At 36.8% G+C, this 26,685-nt stretch overlaps 1 protein-coding gene across 5 annotated transcripts in view; it reads right to left on the bottom strand.

Moving 5' to 3' along the window:
• Positions 1–26,685, bottom strand: part of PPA2 (inorganic pyrophosphatase 2) — a 113,795-nt gene that overhangs the window by 45,530 nt on the left and 41,580 nt on the right. For all 5 annotated transcript variants that reach the window (XM_054484614.2, XM_054484617.2, XM_054484616.2 and 2 more), the window contains one exon: positions 13,320–13,446. In XM_054484614.2, the coding sequence (XP_054340589.1) occupies positions 13,320–13,446 (127 nt within the window). The remainder of the gene's footprint in view (positions 1–13,319; positions 13,447–26,685) is intronic.

Here is a 26,685-nt window from a genome sequence, read left to right on the forward strand (position 1 = left end):
AAGAAACTGCATAAATTAACGGGCAAAATAACCAGCTAACATCATAATGACAGGAGTAAATTCACACATAACAATATTAACCTTAAATGTAAATGGGTTAAATGCCCCAATTAAAAGACACAGACTGGCAAATTGGATAAAGAGTCAAGACCCATCAGTGTGCTGTATTCAGAAGACACATCTCATGTGCAGAGACACACTTTGCTCAAAATAAAGGATGGAGGGAAGATCTATCAAGCAAATAGAAAGCAAAAAAAAGCAAGGTTTGCAATCCTAGTCTCTGATAAAACAGGCCTTAAACCAACACAGATCAAAAGAGACAAAGAAGGCCATTACATAACGGTAAAGGAATCAATTCAACAAGAAGAGCTAACTATCCTAAATATATATGCACCCAGTACAGGATCACCCAGATTCACAAAGCAAGTACTTAGAGACCTACAAAGAGGACTCAAAATAATAAGAGCTATTTATGACAAACTCACAGCCAATATCATACTGAATGGGCAAAAACTGGAAGCATTCCCCTTGAAAATCAGCACAAGACAAGGATGTCCTCTCTCACCACTCCTATTCAACATAGTGTTGGAAGTTCCGGCCAGGATAATCAGGCAAGAGAATGAAATAAAGGGTATTCGATAAGGAAAAAAGGAAGTCAAATTGTCCCTGTTTGCAGATGACATGATTGTATATTTAGAAAACCCCATCGTCTCAGCCCAAAATCTCCTTAAGCTGATAAGCAACTTAAGCAAAACCTCAGGATACAAAATCAATGTGCAGAAATCATAAGCATTCCTATACACCAATAACAGACAAACAGAGAGCCAAATCATGAGTGAACTCCCATTCACAATTGCTACAAAGAGAATAAAATACCTAGGAATCCAACTTACAAGGGATGTGAAGGACCTCTTCAAGGAGAACTATAAACCACTGCTCAACAAAATAAAAGAAGCCACAAACAAATGGAAAAACATTCCATGCTCATGGATAGGAAGAATGAGTATTGTGAAAATGGCCATACTGCCCAAGGTAATTTATAGATTGAGTGACATGCTGATCAAGCTACGAATGACTTCCTTCACAGAATTGGAAAAAAACTACTTTAAAGTTCATATGGAACCAAAAAAGAGCCCGCATAGCCAAGACAATCCTAAGCAAAAAGAACAAAACTGGAAGCATCATGCTAACTGACTTCAAACTATACTACAAGGCTACAGTAACCAAAACAGCATGGTACTGGTACCAAAACAGAGATATAGACCAATGGAACAGAACAGAGGCCTCAGAAATAACACCACACATCTACAACCATCTGATCTTTGACAAACCTGACAAAAACAAGAAATGAGGAAAGGATCCCCTATTTAATAAATGGTGCTGGGAAAACTGGCTAGCCATATGTAGAAAGCTGAAACTGGACCCTTCCTTACACCTTATACAAAAATTAATTCAAGATGGATTAAAGACTTAAATGTAAGACCTAAAGCCATAAAAACCCTAGAAGAAAACCTAGGCAATATCATTCAGGACACAGGCATGGGCAAAGACTTCATGACTAAAACACCAAAAGCAATGGCAACAAAAGCCAAAATTGACAAATGGGATCTAATTAAGCTAAAGAGCTTCTGCACAGCAAAAGAAACTATCATCAGAGTGAACAGGCAACCTACAGAATGGGAGAAAATTTTTGCAATCTACTCATCTGACAAAGGGCTAATATCCAGAATCTACAAAGAACTTAAATAAATTTACTAGAAAAAAACAACCCAATCAAAAAGTAGGCAAAGGATATGAACAGACACTTCTCAAAAAAAGACATATATGCAGCCAACAGACACATAAAAACATGCTCATCATCAATGGTCATCAGAGAAATGCAATTCAAAACCACAATGAGATATCATCTCACACCAGTTAGAATGGCAATCATTAAAAAGTCAGGAAACAACAGATGCTGGAGAGGATGTGGAGAAACAGGAACGCTTTTACTCTGTTGGTGGGAGCGTAAATTAGTTCAACCATTGTAGAAGACAGTGTGGCGATTCCTCAAGGATCTAGAACCAGAAATACCATTTGACCCAGTGATCCCATTACTGGGTATATACCCAAAGGATTATAAATCATGCTACTATAAAGACACATGCACACATATGTTTATTGTGGTACTATTCACAATAGCAAAGACTTGGAACTAACCCAAATGTCCATCAATGATAGACTGGATTAAGAAAATGTGGCACATATACACCATGGAATACCATGCAGCCATAAAAAAGGGTGAGTTCATGTCCTTTGCAAGGTCATGGATGAAGCTGGAAACCATCATTCTGAGCAAACTATCACAAGGACAGAAAACCAAACACCACTCATAGGTGGGAGTTGAACAATGAGAACACATGGACACAGGGTGGGGAGTATCACACACCAGGGCCTGTTGGGGGGGTGGGGGGCTGGGGGAGGGATAGTGTTAGGAGAAATACCTAATGTAAATGACGAGTTGATGGGTGCAGCAAACCAACATGGCACTTGTATACCTATGTAACAAACCTGCACATTGTGCACATGTACCCTAGAACTTAAAGTATAAAAAAAAAAAAAAAGAATAAAGGCATAAGAAACATCAAGCTTGAAAAAGTAGAACAAAAGGTGGAAGATTAGTCTCATATATGCCTTATTACAAGGCTTCATAATTAACATAACATGACTCTGGCACAGGATTCTATCACTGACACCATATAGAATCCAGAAACAGACTCCTGTGTAATGAAATGTGTAAGAAAGACATTCCAAAACAGGAGGAAGAAAATGACTTTTTCTGTTCAGCAGTGTTAGAAAAATTGTATATGTAGACAAAATAAATTCCACATAAATTCAAGGCTCGATTGTAAAGATAATAAAATACAAAAGAGTGAAAAGAAAATAAAAACATCTTTCTGACCAAGAGGTAAGAAATCTTTAAACAAGAATCAAAACACTAAAGTGATGTACAAAAAAGACTGATAAATGGAATACATCAAAATTTAAAACCTCTGTAAGCCAAAAGTCAATATAGCGTCTCTGCAAATAGAGAATATTTGCAACCTAAATAATAAAGGATTGATATCCAAAAACTCTGGTATACCAAAAGAATGTCAACCCCAATAGAAAAAGGGCAAACAATTTACATACTCAATTCACAGAAGGGAAGATACAAATAAGCCAATAGAAATACAAGAAAGATGCTCCAACCCAGTAGTAAGTGCAAAAATAAAGAATTAAAACAAGATAATCATCTTTCATGTATCAGATTGGCAAAAAAATAATAAACTATTATTTAGGAAGCATTTACTTTCATACGCTGATGATACAATCACTGCAAAAGGCAATTTGATAATATCTAGTAAAATTTTGAAATACTTTAAACCTATGGCTCAGTAATAGTGCCACAGGATTCTTCAGCTGTCGCTTTTCCAGCTGGAAACCTCTGTGGCCAGTGGCGCCTTTTCCCGAGTTTTGCTCGGCCCGCTGGGCTCCTTCCACCCACTTGGCCTGGCAGGCTGCGCTCCGCTCGTGCTAAGTCTGGATCCCACGCATGCCAAGGGCAAGCCAGGCACGCAGTGGGAAAGGGCAGGCAACTCCGGGCACCAGCACAGGCACCGGCTCCCTGCGAGGCTGCAGCTGGACCAGGCAAACCCTGCAAGTGGCTTCCACTGGAGGCTCTGGGAAACATGGTGGCACTTAGAAGCTTGTAGGCACCAAGAAGTGCAGAGCCCCAAAGAGGTGTCACAGCCCTGGCTCAGGGAGCCATTAGGTCTGGGATCCCTGAAGGGGCCCAGCTCTTCTCTTCTCCTTGTTGCCTGCAATGTGGCGAGCAGGATCAGGAGGCGGCATGTTTCAGCCTTGTTTGCCTTAGGGTTCTTTCAATTTCGCCATTTGGGAGTTCCCGAGTGCTTCTCCCGTACAGGGGAAGAATGAGGTACCTGGGCAAATGGAGGGTGAGCAAGGCAAGGTGCTTTACTGACAGTACAGCTCTCAGAAGATCAGAAGTGGGTAGCTCCTATCCACTGGTAGGTCATCCCATTGAGCCTGAAGCCCACTGAGACTGCAGCCCTCAGCAGAGAGGAGACCCAGAGTGGGTAGCTCCTATCGCAGGCAGGTTGTCCCGTCTTCCTGAGTCTGGTTAAATCCAAGGTTTTTAAGGACTCAGGAGGGAGGAAGTGTGTGCTGATTGGCCCATGGGCAGCCATGGTTAGGCCCAGAAAACGCACCATAGGTTCTCACTCCAGGCCACAGATTTCACCCAGAACAGACAGCCTGGTCCCCAGGCTTCAGGCCATCCCTGGCTTTAAGGTGGGGCTTCACTGTGAACCCACCTCTTTCCGCCCAGGAGCCTGTCTGCCTCCCGCTATCTATACATCATCCACTGTACCCAGGCTGTTTGTGCCAAGGGGCACCTACAGGCCTGCACCAAGCCACCCTCAGCACCCCTCTGGCCTCCCTCCCATGCTCATCAGCGCCAAAAGTCCAGAAGGGGCCGAGGTGGCAGGGGGCTGGTGTGTCAGCGCCACTATGAGTGAGGGCACACCTTGGCCTCGACTTCACTCCAAAATCAGAGTGGGGAGAGGCAAGGCAGCAGTAGCAGGCACTTCCGAGCCTGCAGAGGTGGGTGGGGGCTTCTCAGGCCCCGGAGAGTGCAGGGATGCCCAGGTCCACAGCTGTGGCTGGGTGGCTGCAGCTGTGTCCCGGAGGGTGGTGATCCCACCCTGCCAACTCGGAAGGGGGTAGGGCTCCCACCTATTCCTGGCTCCCGTAGCTCAGTGGAGTACGCAGCCCTGGCTGTGCCTCCCCGGCTGCAGCCAGAGTCTTTGCAGCAGCTGCTCCAGACGGGCCGCCGCTGCCAACAATAGTATGTCATTTAAACTTCACAACTTGTAAATGAGGTATTATTTATCTCTTTATTGCAAATTAGTAAACTGGGACTCTAAAAGGTTAAGTAATTTGCTCAAGATCTCAAAGGGAATCAATATATTAGCTTTAAAAATGGAGTGACAGGTGTGTGTGAGGCAAATATCAAATTTAATTAGGTAATTACATCTTAAGACCTTCTTCTAACTGAATAAATATCAAAATTGTTACCAATTATTCTATATCCAGGACTAGAATGTCCAACCAGCAGAAAAGAATTGATTAACGGAATGGTTCTCAATTTGAAGGAAATCTATCAGAATCACCCAGGGAGCTTTATCAAACTATATAAATTCACATTTCTAACCTTTCTATCCGCTTTCACAAATAGAGGGCTACATATACTTCCACAAATATTAGGAGGAAAAAACATTAAAATGCTGCTTTACCTGGATTATCTCCACCAAACCATAATACAAAGTGAAGAAAGCATACAATCAGCTGAGAATTTTTTATTTTTAGATAAAAACCAGTGACATAAAAGTAATACCCTCTCTCTTTGCCCTTATTATATAAAAGGGAAAAAAGACACCAGGATATGGCCTTATGCTAAAATCTTGTCCAAAGGGGAGGAAAAAAGAAAAATGAAAAAGGAGTTTCTATTTTACTAAAGGAAGTGATGTTGATTCATTTGCACAACATTCTCATCCCAGTACTATAAATGTTGCTCCCACAGAACTAAACATGTGCACAACTAGCACCCTCTAAACAAACTCTGTGGGAAGCAAGAACATGTGCTTTTAATGACTTATAAACATTCACAAGAAACAAGTTTCATTTAATAACATTCATTGTAGTTTCTGTATCACAAATAGAGGTCCCTGCAAAGAGAACTGATTTTCTTAATAATTTATGCTTACTCGGAATCTCTAAAAGATTTTCATGTTTTCCAAACTGTTCTGCATATCTATGTTTAACATTCATGGGCTAATGAAGAGTATCTTTCATTGTTCTTGCCCTTTCCTTCTCCATTCTCCTTTTCATAAATTGTACTCTTACCAAGACAAAACCTGTACTAAAAATGTGTATTAACATCATGAAAAAATAATGGAATTAACACATGTCAAAGTGAGTATTACCAAACAAGGTAATTCTACATGGAGACTATATGCACTGTAGCAGAAAAACCTCTCAGAAAAGACTTAGATTTTTCTCAAAATATAAACATTCATTACCAATTTACAAGTAATTTCACATAACCAGTAAAATGAAAACCATACAGCTGCCTTGTATATGGAAGGAATTCAAATATTTCTAATCTAATTTTGATTTGAAGCATATAACAAAGTGGCTAAATGCACAGGTCTCGGGTCAGACTGACCTCCATTGAACTTCCAGCTTCATCACTTAACAGTTACCCTAAAGCACTTAAAAATGTGCCAATGTCCCCAAGAAATCGTCTAATCCTTTAATTTAAACTAGGTTTCCCACAGCACTAACTTTGAAGATAATTTAGGTCTTTCTACTAACAGAAGACAACAAGCTAAAAATAATAGATTAAAAATATTTCCTATAACAAAAATTTAGAGATGGGAAAAACCCTAGGGATCTTTTACTGATCAGAAGATCCACTCTACAATTTTAAGAAATAAAGAAACAAAGGCTTTGAGAGGTTATGACTTTTCCGAGGTCAGATAATTAATAAACAAATTATTAATAAACAGATAATTAATAAACAAAAAGAGGATTTTAGAATTTAGGTCTCCCCCATACTTCACTACATCATGGGAATGACTGAAACCTAAAAAAAAAAAAAACTGTAAGAGGTCAAAGTTCAAAAAAGAGACAGCAGGTTCTCGGTAATTTAATTCCACCTTAATTATAATTTTTTAACTCGATTTGTCCTTGTTCCTCAACTGCCTCCTCCTACAACCCATCCCTACATATCTACACCTATTAATGAAATAAGAGGAATATGATCAAAAGAGCTAACTTTTCACTGGAATCTCTATCATTGTCCCACTGATGCCTAAATTACTTAAGAGCAAATGGTCAGCACTCTTAGAAAGCAACAAGATCCAAGGCCACAAATACAGCTGACTAACCCACTATTTTTCAGAAGAGCGATGTAATGCAGCAATGAAGAACATGGACTCTGGAGCCAGACTGGAGTGGAATGACTGGCCATATGATTTAGGCTAGTTACTAACCATGCCCCATGCCTCTTCTACCCGGTGCCTCAGTTTCTCTATCCTTAAAAAAAAAAGAATAACTTATCTTCATTGAAATTGTGTGAAGATTAAACATATTCCAAAAAAAGCACTTAGCATAGTTTCTTCTTAGGCATACTGCAATTGTTTGACAAATGTTAGAGCTCTTAGGTTGATGATGCTGATATGCAAGCCCCTTTCCAAGCCAGTACATTCTGCTATCTTCTAACACACACAAATTGAACTCTATTCTTTCTGGTTACAAAACATGAATATTTTCCCTTAAGATCACTATGCTATTCTTTCTATTCCCCTAAATGACAGTATTAAGTTGTGTTTTAGGAAGAAAGGAAATCAAACACTACATTAATTTGCTTATTTTTAAATAATAATTACAGAAGCACTGGAAGTGTTTACTTAGCAAATGAACATTTAAGCCAAATAGATTGTGTCTCAACATATTTATTTTTGCCTTGAAAGAGAGTAGTCGTTTTTATTTTTAAATTTCTCTAAATATAAGCTGAAATTCTACATATATAAAAGACATACCTTAATAATTTTAGGACAAGTGTGATGCCGGCCTATGAAAATGTCAGAACTGTCTCATTTTAAATAATTGTTCATATAATTTATTCATCCACAATGTATCTATATCAATATAACTATTCTGATTTCAATTGTTTTAAATCTTTCATTTTTTAAAACTATAAAATCACTGCACAGGTAAACAGTTATTGCAGCATAACAGACAATAGTTTTCATTTATTTAAAGACCAAACAAAAGAAATCTTCATTGCTCTGCAAGTTGAAATAGCATCTAGGCCTAAATTAGCTCCTTGTGACATTAGTTCTCCTGACATAAGGTCCTTAGGCATCAGTGGCAGTTCTGAAAAGGCACAAACATCTGTTTGGTGAGTATCTGAAGCTGTACATTATAGAAGGTGGTTAATTTAACCACGAGAAAAATTACACATGCCCTAGCATTTCAATCTTCTTAAAAAGCTCTAAACTTGGTTATTTCATAACCAAAGCTATTATTTGCACTGGCCAAGGTATTTTCTAGTAACAATTTAGGTGTCCTGGGAGTCTTATTAACTCTCTCAGGCCATTAGGATACCAATAAGAGCATTAGGGCCTGAAACCTAATTACAGGGCATAAAATGGTCTTAGTACTCTGTTGTTTTTTTTTTTTTTTATGTATACTTTAAGTTTTAGGGTACATATGCACAATGTGCATGTTTGTTACATATGTATACATGTGCCATGATGGTGTGCTGCACCCATTAACTCGTCATTTAACATTAGGTATATCTCCTAATGCTATCCCTCCCCACTCCCTCCACCCCACAACAGGCCCTGGTGTGTGATGTTCCTCATCCTGTGTCCATGTGTTCTCATTGTTCAACTCCCACCTATGAGTGAGAACATGCGGTGTTTGGCTTTTTGTTAATGAGCCTGCTGAAGTGACCAATTTTGTATCAGGGAATACAAGGAGTTTCATTTCAAATGTTATTTGGACATTTTTTAGACTTTTACAGTGGCTACTCCATTTTTAGAAGGTGAAACTAGAAGACTTAAAACAGTAATGTTAAAATTACAGAACTATAACAAGAAAAACTTTTTTTACTAATTGAAAAATGTTCTCTGATGCAATGGCTGGTTTAAGTTGTCATCATAGGTAAAAACTGTAAGTATTAAAACAGGGATATATAGTCTACCAAAGTCTGTACATATGTTAATTAGGATCAAAAAAGTTATTTCATTTCATTTATATCACAAAAAAAAGTTACTGTATTTGTTCACAAATTAAAACAACCCCAAAATGTCTTTGAAGAATCACAACTTAAATGTGTCTATATGAATAGAGTAAAAAGAAAATACACATACATAAGGACACACTATGAACTAAAACAAGCTTCATTTTCAAAAAAGAAAAACTTTGACAAACCATGCCAAATAACAGCTTCTTTTTCTTTCCTGTTTTTTGTTTGTTTGTTTTTTGTTTTTTGAGATGGAGTTTTGCTCTTGTTGCCTAGGCTGGAGTGCAATGGCATGTTCTTGGCTCACCACAACCTCCGCCTCCTGGGTTCAAGGGATTCTCTTGCCTCAGCCTCCCATATAGCTGGGATTACAGGCATGTGCCACCACACCCAGCTAATTTTGTATTTTTAGAAGAGATGGGGTTTCTCTACGTGGGTCAGGCTGGTCTCGAACTTCTGACTTCAGGTGATCCGCCTGCCTTGGCCTCTTTTTCTAAAGATAGTAGAAACTAATACGATGGATATAATTTTTATTATTTATTTATTTAGAGAAATGAAGTCACACTATGTTGCTCAGGCTGGTCTCACCTCCTGCACTCAAGTGACCTTCCTGTCTCAGCTTCCCAAAGTGCTGGGATTACTGGTGTGATCCCATGCCAGCCAAGGATTTACTTTTTAAATGCCTAATAACAATAAAAACGTATAGGAAATTAAAAAAATCTCTATATACTCCTATATTACACACATACCCAGAAAACTACACAATTAAAAAGAAAATTCTTGATAGCTGCCCACCCCTAAGTGTTTTTAAATTTTTCTCGTTTATCTGACTGACAAATATGGCAAGAAGTATAGATGACAAATGTTTAAACAGTCATAAAATATAAAATCACTTATTCCTTTGTAATAGAAATTTCAATTTATACACAGTAATTTATATTTAAAGTTATTGCATTAGATATTTTTGGAAAATGGACACAAGCCAACAATGAAAAGGGAAAACTAAAGAGGGAATGGTAAAATTTAAGTAAGTAGAACTAACCAAGCATTGAAAAGAAACCCACAGGTGATAGCTATGCAGGAGGTTCAGAGAACAGTCTGTCCAAAGATGATCACTTAATAAATAGTATGAGAAACTAAATGAATAATATTTACATAATAATACTGTAAATGCTACTTAGTTTTTAATTTTCAGATTCAACCATGAAGCAAAATAGGAAAAACAATTATACTTAACATAATTTAAACATTATAAATTTTGACACTGTAGAACTGATAGTATAGCTGAGAGAAGTTAGGTTGTAAGGGACAGAAAAGGATAAAAATATAGAAACCAAATGCTCTAAGTTCTACACTGGGCAGTTAAGAGTTATTGTTCAAAGTCAATGAAGCAATAAATCCAGCTCCAAATATACAACTTAGAGTTATTAGGATAATAGTAGAAATATGGTAACACAGTTGATAAATGTTTAAGAATTTAAGTTCCTTGCCTTCCAAAGTAATAATTTGAGTCAACAGGGAAAATGCATAAATTAAGAAATATAAGCACATCATTTACAGAAGGAAGCAACCATTCAAAAGAACAAAAAACATCTGTGATAAGATATGAGAAGATGAGGTGGGAGGTAGGAAGAAAAACTTTACTTTTATTTCATATACTTTTTTTATACTTCTGAGTTTTTATTTCCATGTATAAAATTAATTTTATAATTTTTAAAATGCCATCTAAAATCCTGTGTTTGTGATTTTAGATGGTAAATATGAAAGACATAAATACCAAAACATTTTAAAAGTTGCTTGATTTAGGATTAAATACTGTTGACTAAAAATAATTTTTCAAAAATAAAAAACACTTATACTACAATCTCTTCTTCCTTTCAATTTGTGCCTACATCAATTTTTTTCCTGGGTCTCTGTAAAGTAAAGAAGAAAATTCAACAAAGGTATGCAGAATATATTAACGATAATGTGAAGGTAAAAGGAATGAGAAAAAAATGTGTAATTCTTAAAACTACCAAACTTGCTGGGCATGGTGGCTCAAACCTGTAATCCCAGCACTTTGGGAGGCTGAGGCGGGTAGGTCCCTTTAGGCCAGGAGTCCAAGACCAGCCTGGTCAACACGGTGAAACCTCATCTCTTCTAAAATACAAAAAATTAGCCAAGTGTGGTGGCACACGTCTGTACTCCCAGCTAGTCAGGAGGCTGAGGCACAAGAATCACTTGAATCTAGGAGGCGGTGGTTGCAGTGAACTGAGATAGTGCCACTGCACTCCATCATGGAAGGCAGAGAGAGACTCTGTCTCAAAAAAAAACTACCAAACTTATTTTATAAAATCTAGATATAGGAGAAGAGTACTTTAAGTACTAACTAATGTGAACAATATACAAATATCCTTAAAATAAACAATTTTCATTTTCCCCATATACTTTACTCATTCTTTTAGTTCAAAAACATATTATGAATAAGAATTGTTATATTTTTCATGATGAAAATAATACATGTGTTCACTTTTAATATAATCAATGATAAATTTACTGGTTTTCTAAAACAAAAACATCTTGTTTTAACTATTCAAGTTCAATAATTTCTTCTCAACCCAAATCAGCAACTGGCTTTAGTGTTTCTGCATATCTCTTCATAAAAGCAAGTATGAAAGGAATTTAGAAAGATGTCCAAAGTGCAAAGTCATCTCCATTCTGAGTACACAACAGAAATAAAATGAAGAGAGTTAAAACTTTTTATTCTAACACTTAGGAAACTCAAGGAGTCATGCTAGGCTTATGTGATCTAGTTTCAATACCTCTAGTTACAAATATATAAATTATTAGAATCAAGGATGAATTGCTTGGTATAATACTATAGATGGGCTATATATTGCTCAATACAGTACTGAGCAATTCACACTTTAGAATCAGACAGAAATGAGTTCAAACTGTATACTATTTACATGTTTGCAAACGTGGGCAAGTCACTTACATTCTCTGAGCATCTTCTGAGTTAAGAACAATAGTATCTACTATAACAGGCACCAGTGCTTGTTACATGGTAGACAGTTTAAAATGTTAAATCACATCTCCAACAGTATTGAACTACTACTCTCTAAATAATATTTTCATTTTCATTCAGGTGCTCAGCTTTTTCAGTTTAAAGGGGCATCCCTTAGTACAGTTTCATGACTTTAGTGTGGCAGATCACAAATGAATTAGGTGTACGATTTGTTTCGGCTGCCTGTGGCACTATTACCTTATCAATTCTCATTTGAGGAGCAGTTAAGGTGCTAAAAAATGTTTTTAACTAAATAAAATTTATTTACTATTCTCATATATATGTATATGAAAAGTATAAAAATAGAAAAAATCCGGGTAAAATAATGAGATAAGGAATATATATGATTTATAGACTTGAGGCTCATATTTTAATTGTAGTTTTCACATTTTACTTTTGATCCTGAGGTTACATGCACTTCACCCTATCAGACCTCTTCCTTTCTCAATTATATACAAGAATGACAAAAAAGAAATCTCTTCCGGTTTCAAGTGCAAGAAAAGGTACATAACCTAAGATTAATATATTGTTAATGAGGTTCAGTCATCTTAGAAATGGTAATATCTTCCAGTTTAGAATTGAGGTTTACAAGGAAAGAGGATCCTGAGCAAGAATAAAACAGGAAAGAAAAATGGAGGAAAAATTGGCCAAAGAATAATAATAGTTGTCATATATTCAACACTGGTATGTGAAAGTCAGATGCTTTAAATAAATCATTTCTTATATTGCCAACAACTTTACAAGTAGGTATAATCATCTCCCTTTAGAGATGAGCAACTGAAATTCAGGAATGATCTACCCAAAGTCACTCAGCCAGGAAGTAGCACAGCCAGAAATTAAACCGAAGTCTGTCTGACTCCAAACAAAATTAAATCATGCCAAGCTATTTCCAGAACTTAAAATTTCTAGGACATCAAAATTTCGTTAGAGGGCAGTTACTTTTCCCTTCATTTGTACAAGAAGAGAAAAAACTAGGTGCAGAAATAGCTTTTGTCATCAATGAACACTCCTTCCTTAGTTTCTTCTTGTTAGTCATATGAACAAAAGAGATTTCAGGGTAAAAACGTCAGTATCGTATGTTTTTATTCCTAGTCAAAGGATGCTTTCAAAACAATTCCCAACAGCAGTTGGGCCATGAAAATCACGGAAGTAAGTAAAGAAGAAAGGAGGGAAGGAAGGAGTGAAAGGGAGAGGAAGAGAGTGAAAGAGAGGTGACAGGAGAGGGAAGAAAAAGGGAATAGAGGGAAACCAGTAGAATGTACTTTCTTCACTTAAAATATAATTTGTCTATCTACATCTTTTCCTCTCTCTTTTTTAAAAAGTACATTTAACTCCCCTATGTGAACTTCTTTTAAGTTCTAAGAATTCCAATGACACACTAATTTGCTTTCACTTTCTGGAAAGTAACAGCCTTACCATGAAACTTTGAGGCTTCAGGATCATTCACATTGATAGCAATTAATTTCCAATCTGTTTCACCTTCATCAATAAGAGCCAAAATTCCAAGGATCTTCACATGAATAACTTCGCCACAAGAAAGAATCTTTAAAGAGAAAAGAAATTCACTATTTGCAAGGCTTTGGAGAGTTTACTCACATGTCACAAAATCCATATAAAAGATTAAAAGAACTACAGACTGAAATGTAATAAAGCCTCAATAATTAAAAATAATATGAAAATAGCCAAAGTCTGCCTTGCAATGTCCCTTTAGAGTTAACTTTCTCAAAATTTCCACTTTCACCAATGATTGAATTATTTTACAGATAAACAAACAACTTGCCCTCCCATTGCAAACAACTAAAAAACTGGACAAAATATATGAAATCACTCGTTTCAGACATTAAACAACAGGCAGTACAGGACTGTGATCCCAGAGAGAAGTAAACAAATGAGAAGAGACATGTGATTGCCCTGCCTTTCTGCTCAATACACATTCCAAACCATGGCAGAGAGAAAGGAACCCAGTAAGAGGACAGGGATCTCACTGAGGTTAAAAAAAAATGGAGGATGAGGCAGCTGGAATTTGTAGGGCATGGTACTAGAAATAAGAAATAACTACAGCAATATACATAGGGGTTCCTTTGAGACACGGATTAAACACTAACCTGTGCATGCAGGGGATGAGACTATAAGTCAAGGCAAAGAATAACGGCCAGAGACCTATAAAATGAGTTCCAACCACCCAAAGAAAACCTCATTTACCACAAGGGGCATTCATTAGTGAGCCTATAATAGGCATGCCTTAATGGTAGGACTAAACTGGCTCTCAAATAAAGGTTACTCTAGACCTGTCCTAACAAAGTTTTAAAAGTGCCTGGATACAACCAAACTGACTCACAAGTGACTACCTGCAAAAACAAATATTCTTTAAAGGAAGACAACAACATCCAGGCACTCAACATAACACAACATCCAAGATCCTGTCAATACGCAAGAAAATGTAAGCCCTAAATGGGGAAAAAAATTAAAAATCATTCAACAGAAACATTTCCAGAAATGTTAGATGATAGAATTAACAGATAGGAACCTCAAAACAACTACTGTAAATATGCTCAAAGATGTAAAGAAAAACATGACAATATGGAAGAGAGAAATAGAAAACATAAAGAGAACCAAATAGAACTTTAAGAGCTAAGACATATATGATCTGAAAAGAAAAATTCTCTCAATGAGCTTAACAACAAAATAGACATTGCCAAAGAGAAAATTAGTGAAACTGAAGACACTGTAACAGAAACTTTCCAAAGTGAAGCACAGAAACAAAAAGGATAAGAAAAAATTAACAATCCCAGTATCCTCTGGGACAACATCCAGCATTCTATCTCATGTATAAATGGAATTCCAGAATGGGAAAGAGAAGGCAGAAAAATATTTGAATAAATAACATCCAAAAAATTTCCAAATTTGATGAAAAGTATAAACCCCACAATTGAGAAAGCACACGTGCACACACACACACACACACCCATCAGAATAAACAAACAAAATCCAAAGTGAAGCACATCATAAAGTGCTGAAAACCAGTGATAGTGACAGAGAGTAAATCTTAAAAGCAGATAGAGGGGAAAAAAAGATTACATAAGGGTACGATGATAAGAATGACAGCTGATTTCTCTTTAGAAGCAATGTAAGCCAAAAGACAAAGAAATGAAATCTTTAAAATTCTTAAAAACACTACCAACCTAGAATGCTGGGAGTCAGAAATACTTTGCAAAGGGGAAAGGGGGAACTTTCTGGGATGATGGAAATGCTTCATATTTTAATTGAAGGAGGTTATGTGTGTGTATACGTATGTCAAAACTCACTATATACTTAAAATGAGTATATTCTATTGTAATATATGTTTTATATATACACATAATGACTTAAAGTTTATTTTAATAGTTAAAAAAATAGCAGCTTGCCTTCAAGATGGCTGAATAGGAAGAGCTCCTATCTACAGTTCCCAGCAAGATCGACGCAGAAGACGGGTGATTTCTGTATTTCCAACTGAGGTACCTGGTTCATCTCATTGGGACTGGTTGGACAGTGGGTGCAGCCCTAGGAGGGCACGCCAAAGAAGGGCAGGATGTTGCCTCACCCGGGAAGTGCCAGGGGTCGGGGGAATTCCCTTTTCTAGCCAAGGGAAGCCATGAGTGACTGTACGTGGAGGAATGGTGCACACCTGCCCAAAATATTGTGCTTTTCTCACAGTCTTCACAACCGACAGACCAGGAGATCCCCTCCCGTGCCTGGCTCAGCGGGTCCCATGCCCACGGAGCCTTGCTCGCTGCTAGCGCAGCAGTCTGAGATTGACCTGGGACGTGGGAGCTTGGTAGGGGGAGAGTTGTCCGCCATTACTGAGACTTGAGTAGGTGGTTCTATGCTTACAGTGTAAACAAAGCCGCAGGGAAGCGTGAACTGGGCGGAGCCCACCACGGCTCAGCAGGCCTATTCCCTCTCTAGATTCCACCTCTGGGGGCAGAGCATATCTGAACAAAATGGAGCAGACAGCTTCTCCAGACTTAAATGTCCCTGCCTGACAGCTCTGAAGAGAGCAGTAGTTCTTCCAGCACGGCATTTGAGCTCCGATAATAGACAGACTGCCTCCTCAAGTGGATCCCTGACTCCCGTGTAGCCTGACTGCGAGACACCTCCCAGTAGAGGCCGACAGACACCTCATATAGGTGGGTGCCCCTCTGGGATGAAGCTTCAGGCAGCAATATTTGCTGTTCTGCAGCCTCTGCTGGTGATACCCAGGCAAACAGGGTCTGGAGTGGACCTCCAGCAAACTCCAACAGACCTGCAGCTGAGGGGCCTGTCTGTTAGAAGGAAAACTAACAAACAGAAAGAAATAGCACCAACATCAACAAAAAGGACATCCATGCCAAAACCCCATCCGTAGGTCACCAACATCAAAGACCAAAGGTAGATAAAACCACAAAATGGGGAGAAACCAGAGCAGAAAGGCTGAAAATTCCAAAAACCACAATGCCTCTGCTCCTCAAAGGATTGCAGCTCCTCGCCAGCAACAGAACAAAACTGCAAGAAGAATGACTTTGATGAGTTGACAGAAGTAGGCTTCAGAAGGTCGATAATAACAAACTTCTCCAAGCTAAAGGAGCATGTTCTAACCCTTCACAAGGAAGCTAAAAACTTTGAAAAAAAGTTAGATGAATGGCTAACTACAATCAACAGTGTAGAGAAGAGCTTAAATGACCTGATGGAGCTGAAAAACCCAGCACGAGAACTCCATGAAGCATACACAAGCTTCAATAGCCAATTCAATCAAGCGGAATACAGGATATCAGTGACTGAAGATCAAATTAATGAAAGATTAGAGAAAAAAGAGTGAAAAGAGAGGAACAAAGCTTCCAAGAAATATGGGACTATGTGAAAAGACCAAAACTACGTTTGACTGGTGTACCTGAAAGTGATGGGGAGAATGGAACCAAGTTAGAAATCACTCTTCAGGAAATTATCCAGGAGAACTTCCCCAACCTAGCAAGGCAGGCCAACATTCAAATTCAGGAAATACAGAGAACACCACAAAGATACTCCTCGAGAAGAGCAACCCCAACACACATAATTGTCAGATTCACCAAGGTTGAAATGAAGGAAAAAATGTTAAGGGCAGCCAGAGAGAAAGGTCAGGTTACCCACAAAGGGAAGCCCATTAGACTAACAGCAGATCTCTTGGCAGAAACCCTACAAGCCAGAAGAGAGTGGGGGCCAATATTCAACATTCTTAAAGAAAAGAATTTTCAACCCAGAATTTCATATCCAGCCAAACTAAGTTTCATAAGTGAAGGAGAGATAAAATTCTTTATAGACAAGCAAATGCTGAGAGATTTTGTCACCACCAGGCCAGCCTTACAGGAGCTCCTGAAGGAAGCACTAAACATGGAAAGGAACAACCGGTACCAGCCACTGCAAAAACACGTCAAATTGTAAAGATGATCAACGCTATGAAGAAACTGCATCAATTAATGTGCAAAATAACCAGCTAGCATCCTAATGACAGGATCAAATTCATACATAACAATATTAATCTTAAATGTAAATGGGCTAAATGCCCCAATTAAAAGACACAGAGTGGCAAATTGGATCAAGAGTCAAGACCCATCAGTGTGCTGTATTCAGAAGACCCATCTCACGTGCAGAGACACACATAGGCTTAAAATAAAGGGATGGAGGAAGATCTACCAAGCAAATGGAAAGCAAAAAAAAAGCAGGGGTTTCAATCCTGGTTTCTGATAAAACAGACTTTAACCAGAACTCACGTTCTCCCTCATAAGTGGTTGTTGAACAATGAGAACACATGGACACAGGGAGGGGAACATCATACACCAAGGCCTGTTGGGGCTGGGGGGCTAGGGGAGGGATAGCATTAGGAGAAATACCTAATGTAGGTGACGGGTTGATGAGTGCAGCAAACCACCATGGCACATATATACCTATGTAACAAAACTGTACATTCTGCACATGTAACCCAGAACTTAAAGTATAATAATAAATAAATAAATAAACTGAAAAAACTCAATTGAAATGGAAGAAACCATGAAGAACAGGCAATTCACAGAAGAAATGAAAACAGCCTTCAGGGGTATAAAAAGATGTTCAAGCTCATTCATAATATAACTACCTTGTGGTTTAAATTAATATCCCTGCTTAGTGTTTGCAGAATTCTCACACAATAGGTAGTTGCCTGTCATCTTGACCTTCTCCTCTATATTTTCCTTTCTCTATTCTGGAGGGAATTTCTCTGGCTGCTCTAAATCTACAAAGGGGATCATTTTTCTTCTTCTATCTGGAGGAATCAGAAGTTGAAGCAAAACCTTTAATTTCATTCTACTGCCAAAACAAGCCCCAAAATTATGGACATAAGAGAGCATGGGCAAGTGTAGTGCATTATTTTATTACCAAGAAAATTTACAGATAAATGAGAATCAAAGATGACCAAGAGGCAGAATACAAGAAATGAGTAGATGAGAGTAACTAACTAAGCTGGCGCATCTTACAGTGGCAATACTACTCCTGTCACTGGCAGCTATCATCAATGAGTCTGAGATTTTCAGTACGAGTATAACTTATTCCCTTATGCCTACCTGCAAAGTTTCACATAATGGTCAATATTCCAAAATTAAAAAGTTAAGAAAAAAGTCATCTTAAGGTCTAAGGACAATTTTTTAATTAACAAATCAAAATCTCATCACATTATGTAAGTAAAAGCAATCCATATATTTAAAAAATTAGGCACCAAGAAAGTGGACCTGTTTACAGTTTCAACCTATTGCAATTTGTGCTGAAACTGAAGTTATTCACATATCTTGAAATTTAAGATATCCACTAGGCTTAGACACTCACACTAAATAGAAAATAAACCTGTATGTACCATTACATAATATAAACTTGATTCCTGCTGCTTGAGGGGAAAAGATACCTGAGAATCCTTTTACATTGCTTCATAGTACCTTTTTAACAAACCACATTTATCGGTTACTAGTGAAAAGTAAAACTTAATAGAGAGTAAAGCCTTAAGAAAATAATAAATGATATTGACAAAACAGGTTTCATAAAATATTTCAAAAATATTTTAAGAGAAACCCAGAAATAGCGCGACTTAAGCAGATGTTCCATGTGCTTAAGAAAGTTATTTCAGTGAGGTTCTCTCAAGCTGCCAACATCAAGTTTATATGCATGCATTCTTTCTATATATCCTTTTATTTTTAAAGATTTAGTTTGCTATAGATTTTCACTGTAAAACTGGAATTTGAACACATGCTTCAGAACAAATTTCTCATAATTCAAAATGCAGTTTTACATTTAGAAAACAAGGTATGTAGAAAAAAGTCACTTCTGTGTCCTGAAATTATTTATTTTGAGGGAAAAAATACCAGAATTTTAAGTCATAAAGTCAAATAAATCCTGTCAGAATATTTGGAAGTTGATTCTAAAATCTTAACATAAATCTGCATGGAATTGTAATTAGTTAACACAACTGACTAACGTGATTGTATAAACTAAACTGAAATCTGAATTCCAAAGAAATATACACAATTATATTAGACACTCACATGTTTAGCCTCTATTAAGTACTTGGCTCTATATTAGGCACTGTGTATTAAAAGAAAGAATGAATTGTTCTCAAGGATTTACAATCTTATTTGGGTGACTTAGACACCCCAGGGCAGAACAGCATATAAGACCGAACACATGTGAGTTTAAACATGTAATATCAACACTATGTGCATCATTTCTCATAGCTGTGCCTTCTTCATTTCCAATGCCACTGCCCTGATCTAGGCAACAGAGTGTAACGGTAGGTTCTCTAATATGATAAAAGGACAAGATAGAGGCTAACAAATCAGAAGACTATAACACTATAGATATGAGGTAATTTGGATCTAGATTAGGGACATGACAGTGGATAGTCTAGAGAAGGGTAGTGAAATATTTAAAAGGAAAAACAAATAGTGCACAAGGAGAAAAGAAAATGATTTACCAAACACACACTGTGTGATGGGCACTAGAGTATGTCTTCTATGGGTTTCATTTTATTCTTCACTTACAAAAACTAGTGTATAGTGTAGATATTATCCCTGTCTTGGAAATAAAGATACTGGGATTCACAACAGTTAAATAATTTTTGCCTGAGATCACAGAACTAGTGAATGGAAGACCTGGGATTCATACCCCAAACTGAGCCGAAGCTTCTTCTCTTGCCAAACTGTACTAAGAAAGCAGATCAGTCCTTGCCTGAGGACAGAGGGTTGGGAGTGTCAAAGGAAGAGATTACAAAGAAGTGTAAGAAAACATTTGGGGGTGATAAATATGTTCATTTTCTTATTTTTGATAATAATTTGCATGTAATTATATCAAAAATCATCAATTTGTGTACACTTTAAATATGTACAGTTTATTATATGTCACTTATAACTCAATAAAGCTAGAAAAAAATCTACTTCACATTTATGGCTAAAACTATTTTTTTAAATGCATTACTTTCTTGGATAAAATAATTATCCACATTTGTTTAAGATGAAATCAGACATAAGTTTGTTTTAATTAAAAAAATCACAATACCATTTCACAACCACTAGGATGATTGTTAAAAAACAAAAAGGGAAAATAATGAGTTTTGGTGAGGATCTGGAGAAACTGGAATCCTTGAATATTATTCGTGGGAGTTAACATGCTGGGGAAAACAGTTTGGTGGTTCCTCAAAGAGTTAAATTCAGAATGACCATATGACCCAGCAATTCCACTCCTAGGTGAAAAAAAATGGATAAGAGTATTCAAACAAAAACTCGTATATGAATGTTCATAGCAGCACTATTCATAATAGCCAAATGGTAGAAACAAGCCAAATGCCCATCAACTAATGAATGGATAAGTAAAAGGTAATATTATCCATCAGTGGAATATTATTCAGCCATAAAAAGGAATGAAGTACCGATACATACTACAACATGGATGAATCTCAAAAGCACACTAAATGAAAGGGGCCAAACACAAAAGGTTACATATTATGTGAGACCATTTACATGAAATATCCAGAATAGGTAAACCTATAGTATAGAGACAGTAAATTAGTGGTTGCCAGGGGCCAGTTAGAGAATGAAATGGGGAGTAACTGCTAATGGGGATGGGGTTTCCTTTTGAGGTCATGAAATGTTTGGGACTAGATAGATATAGGTGATGGTTGTACAACACTGTGAATGTATTAACTGCCACTAATTTTAATGTATATTTTTAAATGGTTAATTTTATGTGAATTGTACCTCAATTTAAAAAATTAATCACAAATTATTTTTGATGATGGTCGAGGTTGTTATATGCATGTCAAAATGAACCATAATAAAACAGCTCCTATCCCTTAAGTTTTCTCTCCGGAAACTCTGTTATCATTAAGTGAGTGGTTCACTTCTTTCCAATACCTACCTTCAAGTTTATTCTATAATGAAAAAAATACTTACTTTTTTGTGTTTAACTACAAAATTGATCAGATAATTTCTTAAAAATGTCAATCAAAAAAATACATTTATCAAATTAAAGCAAAAGAACACAAACTTTTTGCAGAAAAACTTGTTGCAATGCAGCTGATTTAAATCAAGACTTCAATCAAATGTATCTTAATAAAGTAAATCTCAAAAATTAGAATTCTGTCATTTTAAATAATAAAAGTTGAAATCATATGGCTATAACCTGCAAATTGTAAAGAATAAAAATAGGATGGATATAAATATGTGGATCAATTCTCACAAGTATTAGCAGTAGAGGCAGAAGGGGATAGAGCAAGCTTGTCCAACCCACGCGGCCTACGGGCAGCATGTAGCCCAGGATGGCTTTCAATGTGGCCCAACACAGATTCATAAACTTTTGTAAAATATTATGAGATTTTATTTATTTATTTTTTAGCTCATCAATTATTGCTAGTGTTGGTGTATTTTATGTGTGGCCCAAGACAATTATTTTTCCAATGTGGCCCAGGGAAGCCAAAAGATTGGACATCCCTAGTGTAAAGACTAGGAACACAGGCTCCAGAACAAGACACCTGGGATTCAATTCCAATTCTGCCAATTTACTAGCAATGTAAGTTTGGGGAAATTACTTAACTTCCTTGGAATATGATTTTATGTAAAAATTGAAAATAACAGTACCTGTTTCACAGAGTAGCAGTTTTAAGAATAAATGAGATAATTCATATAGAGCACCTCAAATAATGGTTTATAGACTAGTACTTTAAGCATCAGTATTAAGGTTTGGGTACCTAAAAGAAATCATTCATTTTTCCCCTTACCATTCTCAGTAAACAAAAAGACTAGGAGAAATTTTTTTTGAAACGTATATGCCTCATGAAGTATATTCTAAAGGATCAAAGACAAGGAATCAGATTTTCCGAGGGACACTTTATATGTTATTTCCTACAGTGATCTAATTCTATAAAAGGGCATGTAACCTTTGTTTACAGCATTCTTAAAAAAACACCAAACCTCTGATTTCTTAACCTGCTTTTCTGTTTCTTAATAGAAAAAGAAGTTTCATCTTCCTTAGTCTGCAAATTACAGGTAAACAGCTAAGCTGCTTCCACTCCAAAATTAGACTCCCATTTGAAAAATTACGGAAAGATGGCTCTGGAGATGGAAAACGGGAGATGTGCAGATTTATATGGGATCCTCTGAACTGATACTGGCACCAACTCACAGAAGCCGCTGTGTGGTTAGCTCAGCTGCTCTTTTTGCATGCCTCCAGGGGTTAATAGCTAAAGTTACATCTATGAAGGAAATGTAATGACAACACTCTCCACAGGAAGAGACATTATAAACAAAGAATTTCCCTCTACAGTTGAGGTCTCAATTGTCTGAAATACTGTCTGTTCCTTTCCCAGTCCCTGCCCTCTGGCATGCTTCTTACCAACCGCAATCACAAAGTATTTCTGATACATGTCCTCAAGTTTGGACCCTGGTTGCTTAAATTCTAGATTCTCAAGTCCAAAAGGAACATATGACAAGTGATTATAAAGATATGGATGATATTTGCAGCTCTGAATATACATCAAAACTAAGTACTCCATAGAAAAATTATACAACTGCATATGTAATTGCTAACTTATACAGGCTGTATCATATTTAAAGAAGGGTGTTTAGCTGTGGTAGTATGCCATTCTATTTATTTATTATTATTTTTTTGAGACTCAGTCTTACCATGCTGCCCAGGCTGGTCTTGAACTCTTGGGTTCAGGAGATCCTCTTAGCTCACCTCCCAAAGTGCTGGGATTACAGGCATGAGCCACTGCGCCCAGACTGCTCCATTCTAACAGGGCATTAACAGAGATGATCTAGTGAAAAGGAACCAGAGTGGAAAATAATCTAGAAACTCTGTCAGATAAGGAACAACTAGAATAAAAAGCCTTGAGAACAGAAGTCTTCAGGAGGGTATGGTACATGGGACCAAAAGATGTGTAAGATCCTTTATAAAACAAAAATGTTCAAATTTGAAGTTATCACATAATTGCCAGTTTAAAGTTGGTTATACTGGTTAACTCACACTAGATACACTAAATGAGAGTTTCTCAACCAAAGGCAATTTTGCCCTCTAGGGGATATTTGGCAATATCCTAAGACATTTTGGGTTGTCACAACTGGGGAGGAGGTATTACTAGCATCTTGTAGGAAAAGGCAAGGGATGCTGCAGAAGACAGTCCTCTCTCATAAAGAATTATCCATCTGTAATATCAATAGTGTCAAAGTTGAGAAATCCTGTAGATGACTTTGGCAGCAGGGTATCAGAATTCCTGGAAATCATATATAGCTTTTAAAAAGCACATTCTAAATTGTTTTATCTACTTTTATTCACAAAATTTATTTTAAAATTTCAAACACCATAAGAACAGATAAGACATGTATGGGTTATAAACCAAGCAAGGAAGCATGCCCAGCAGATTACCAAGTTGCCTCAGAATGAGACACACCCTTTGACTTCACATGTAACAGAAAGGCACAGTTTTATTTCAAACAAAGCAGTGTTTTGCTGTAACACTGTTAAAAAGTGGAAAGGAAAACTCAATCAAACCAAAAACTAGATGCTTAGGAATAAATGGTAGAATTGTTACAAAACCACCACACTTCAATTCAATCTAAATCAATTCAACAAATCTATGCTGAAAGTATAACATTTAGTTTTCTTAGACACCGAATGACAATACAAAATCCCTCAAGGGACTTAGAACATTAAAGTTTTCTATATCTGTGGTTCTAAGTCTGTTACCAACTTCTAGGACTCTGCTTCTTTCCCTCTGCCTATTAACAATGTGGTGTTAAAAGTGACTTCGTACCACTATGTTTCTTACAGCTGATTCAACCACTCATCTCATAGCCAAGCATGAAAGAAAGGAGCACACCCCTAACCGAGAACTATTTTTTAGATGGTAATCATATATTTATTTCATATTTAGTAAGTATTATTTCAAGTCTTATTAACTAAAGGAATAAACTGCTCTGGCTATAAGATGCAAGGATGACACGCAAATTCATGAAGTGTTCCATATTTTTCACCCAGATACAAGAAATTCAGAGAACACTTGAGAGATACTATGCAAGATGAATATCACCAAGGCACAGTCATCAAGTTCTATCCTAAATATACATGCAGGCAACATCAGAGCACCCAGATTCATAAAACAACTACTACTAAACCTAAGAACCTGAGCAATACAATAGTGGGAGGCTTCAACATTCCACTGGTGTTCTTGTGTCCTTTAAAAGCACATTAAAAAGATAATTCATCATGATCAAGTAGGGTTTATTCCAGGAATGCAAGGATGGTTGAACATATACAAATCAATAAATGGGATTCACCACATAAAGAAAAGTAAGACTAAAAACCATACGATCCTCTCAATAGATACAGAAAAAGCACATGATAAAATCCAACATCCCTTCACGACAAAAACCTTCGACAAACTAGGCACTGAAGGAACATACCTCAAAATAATAAGAGCCATCTATGACAAACCCATAACCAACATCATACCAAATGTGAAAAAGTTGAAAGCATTTCCTGTAAGCACCAGAATAAGACAAGGATGTCCAGTCTCACCACTCCCATCCAACATAGTACTGGAAGTCCTAGCCAGACCAATCACACAAGAGAAGAAAATAAAAGGTATCTAAATTGGAAAAGAGGAAGTCAAATTATCTCTGTTCACTAATGACATGATAATGTACCTAGGAAACCCTAAAGGCTCCTCCAAAAGACTCCTAGACTTGATAAACAACTTCAATAAAGTTTAAGGATACAAAATCTATGTATAAAAATTAATAGTATTTCTACATACCAATAATGTTCAAGCTGAGAACCAAATAAAAAAATCTCATTTGCAACAGCCACACACACACACACACACACACACCCCGCAGGAATACATTTAATCAAGTGGGTAAAAGATCTCTGCAAGAACTACAAAACGCTGATGAAAGGAATCACAGATGACACAATCAGAGAGAAAAACATCCCATGCTCATGGATTGGAAGAATCAATAATTAAAATGCCAATATTGCTCAAAGCAATCTGGAGATTCAGTGTAATTCCTATCAAATTACCAATGTCATTTTTTCACAGCATTAGGAAAAAACAATCCTAATGTTTATATGGAACCAAACAAAAGCCAAAATAGTCAAAGCAATCCTAAGCAAAAAAGAACAAATCTGGAGGCATCACATTACCCAGCAACAAATTATACCACATAGCTGTACTACTGGTATAAAAATAAACATGGTACTGGTACAAAAATAAACACATAGATCAATGGAACAAAATAGAGAACAAACGAAGTCACATACCTATAACCAACTGATCTTCAACAAATAACAAAAAAATAATGGGGAAAGGAGACTCTATTCAATAAATGGTACTGGGAAAACTGGCTAGCCATAGGCTGAAGAATGAAACTGGACCCCAATCTCTCACCACATACAAAAATTAACTCAAGATGGATTAAAGACCTAAATGTTAAGATCTGAAACTATAAAAATTGCCAAAGAAAATCTAGGAAAAACTCTCTGGATATCGCCTAGGCAAAGAATTTATGATGAAGACCCCAAAAGCAAATGCAATGAAAACAAAAATAGACAAATGGGACTTAATTAAACTAAAAAGCTTCTGCATAGCAGAAGAAATAATCAACAAAATAAACAGCCTACAGAATGGGAGAAAAAAATCTGCAAATTATGCCTCCAACAAAGGACTAAGACAACTCAAACAACTCAACAAGAAAAACATTAAAAAGTGGGCAAAGGACATGAACCGACATTTCTCAAAAAAAGAAATATAAGTGGCCAAGAAACACATGAAAAATGCTCTACATCACTAATCATCAGAGAAATACAAATTTAAACCACATTGAGAGTTTTTATGTGCTGGTTTCTGAGCTCTACACAATTAAAGGTAAGACATTCTTCTAGGAGTGAGAAAAAAGGGAGAAGAGTTGAATGTCTGCAGAGAACAAGAAATAGTAACAATAAACGTAGTAGAAAATAGAAGAAAGAACTGACCAAAGACATATAGAAGAATTGATGGGTAGCATCAATCTCTGAAATTGTGGATTTTGTTTTTATTCAGTAGGATGTGGCAACCTGGAAGCAGGCACACAAAAAATGAAAAAGTATCAGATGACTTTCATGAGAATTGAAGTTTTTATCTAAATAATAGGCAAGGAAGGTGAAGACAGGACTTGGCAAATTTTTCCATAAAGGGTCAGATGGTAGATATAAAATAATAAAATAATAACAAAAGGCTTTG

The sequence above is a fragment of the Pongo pygmaeus genome, chromosome 3, assembly GCF_028885625.2.
Source record: "Pongo pygmaeus isolate AG05252 chromosome 3, NHGRI_mPonPyg2-v2.0_pri, whole genome shotgun sequence".
Lineage (NCBI taxonomy): Eukaryota > Metazoa > Chordata > Mammalia > Primates > Hominidae > Pongo > Pongo pygmaeus.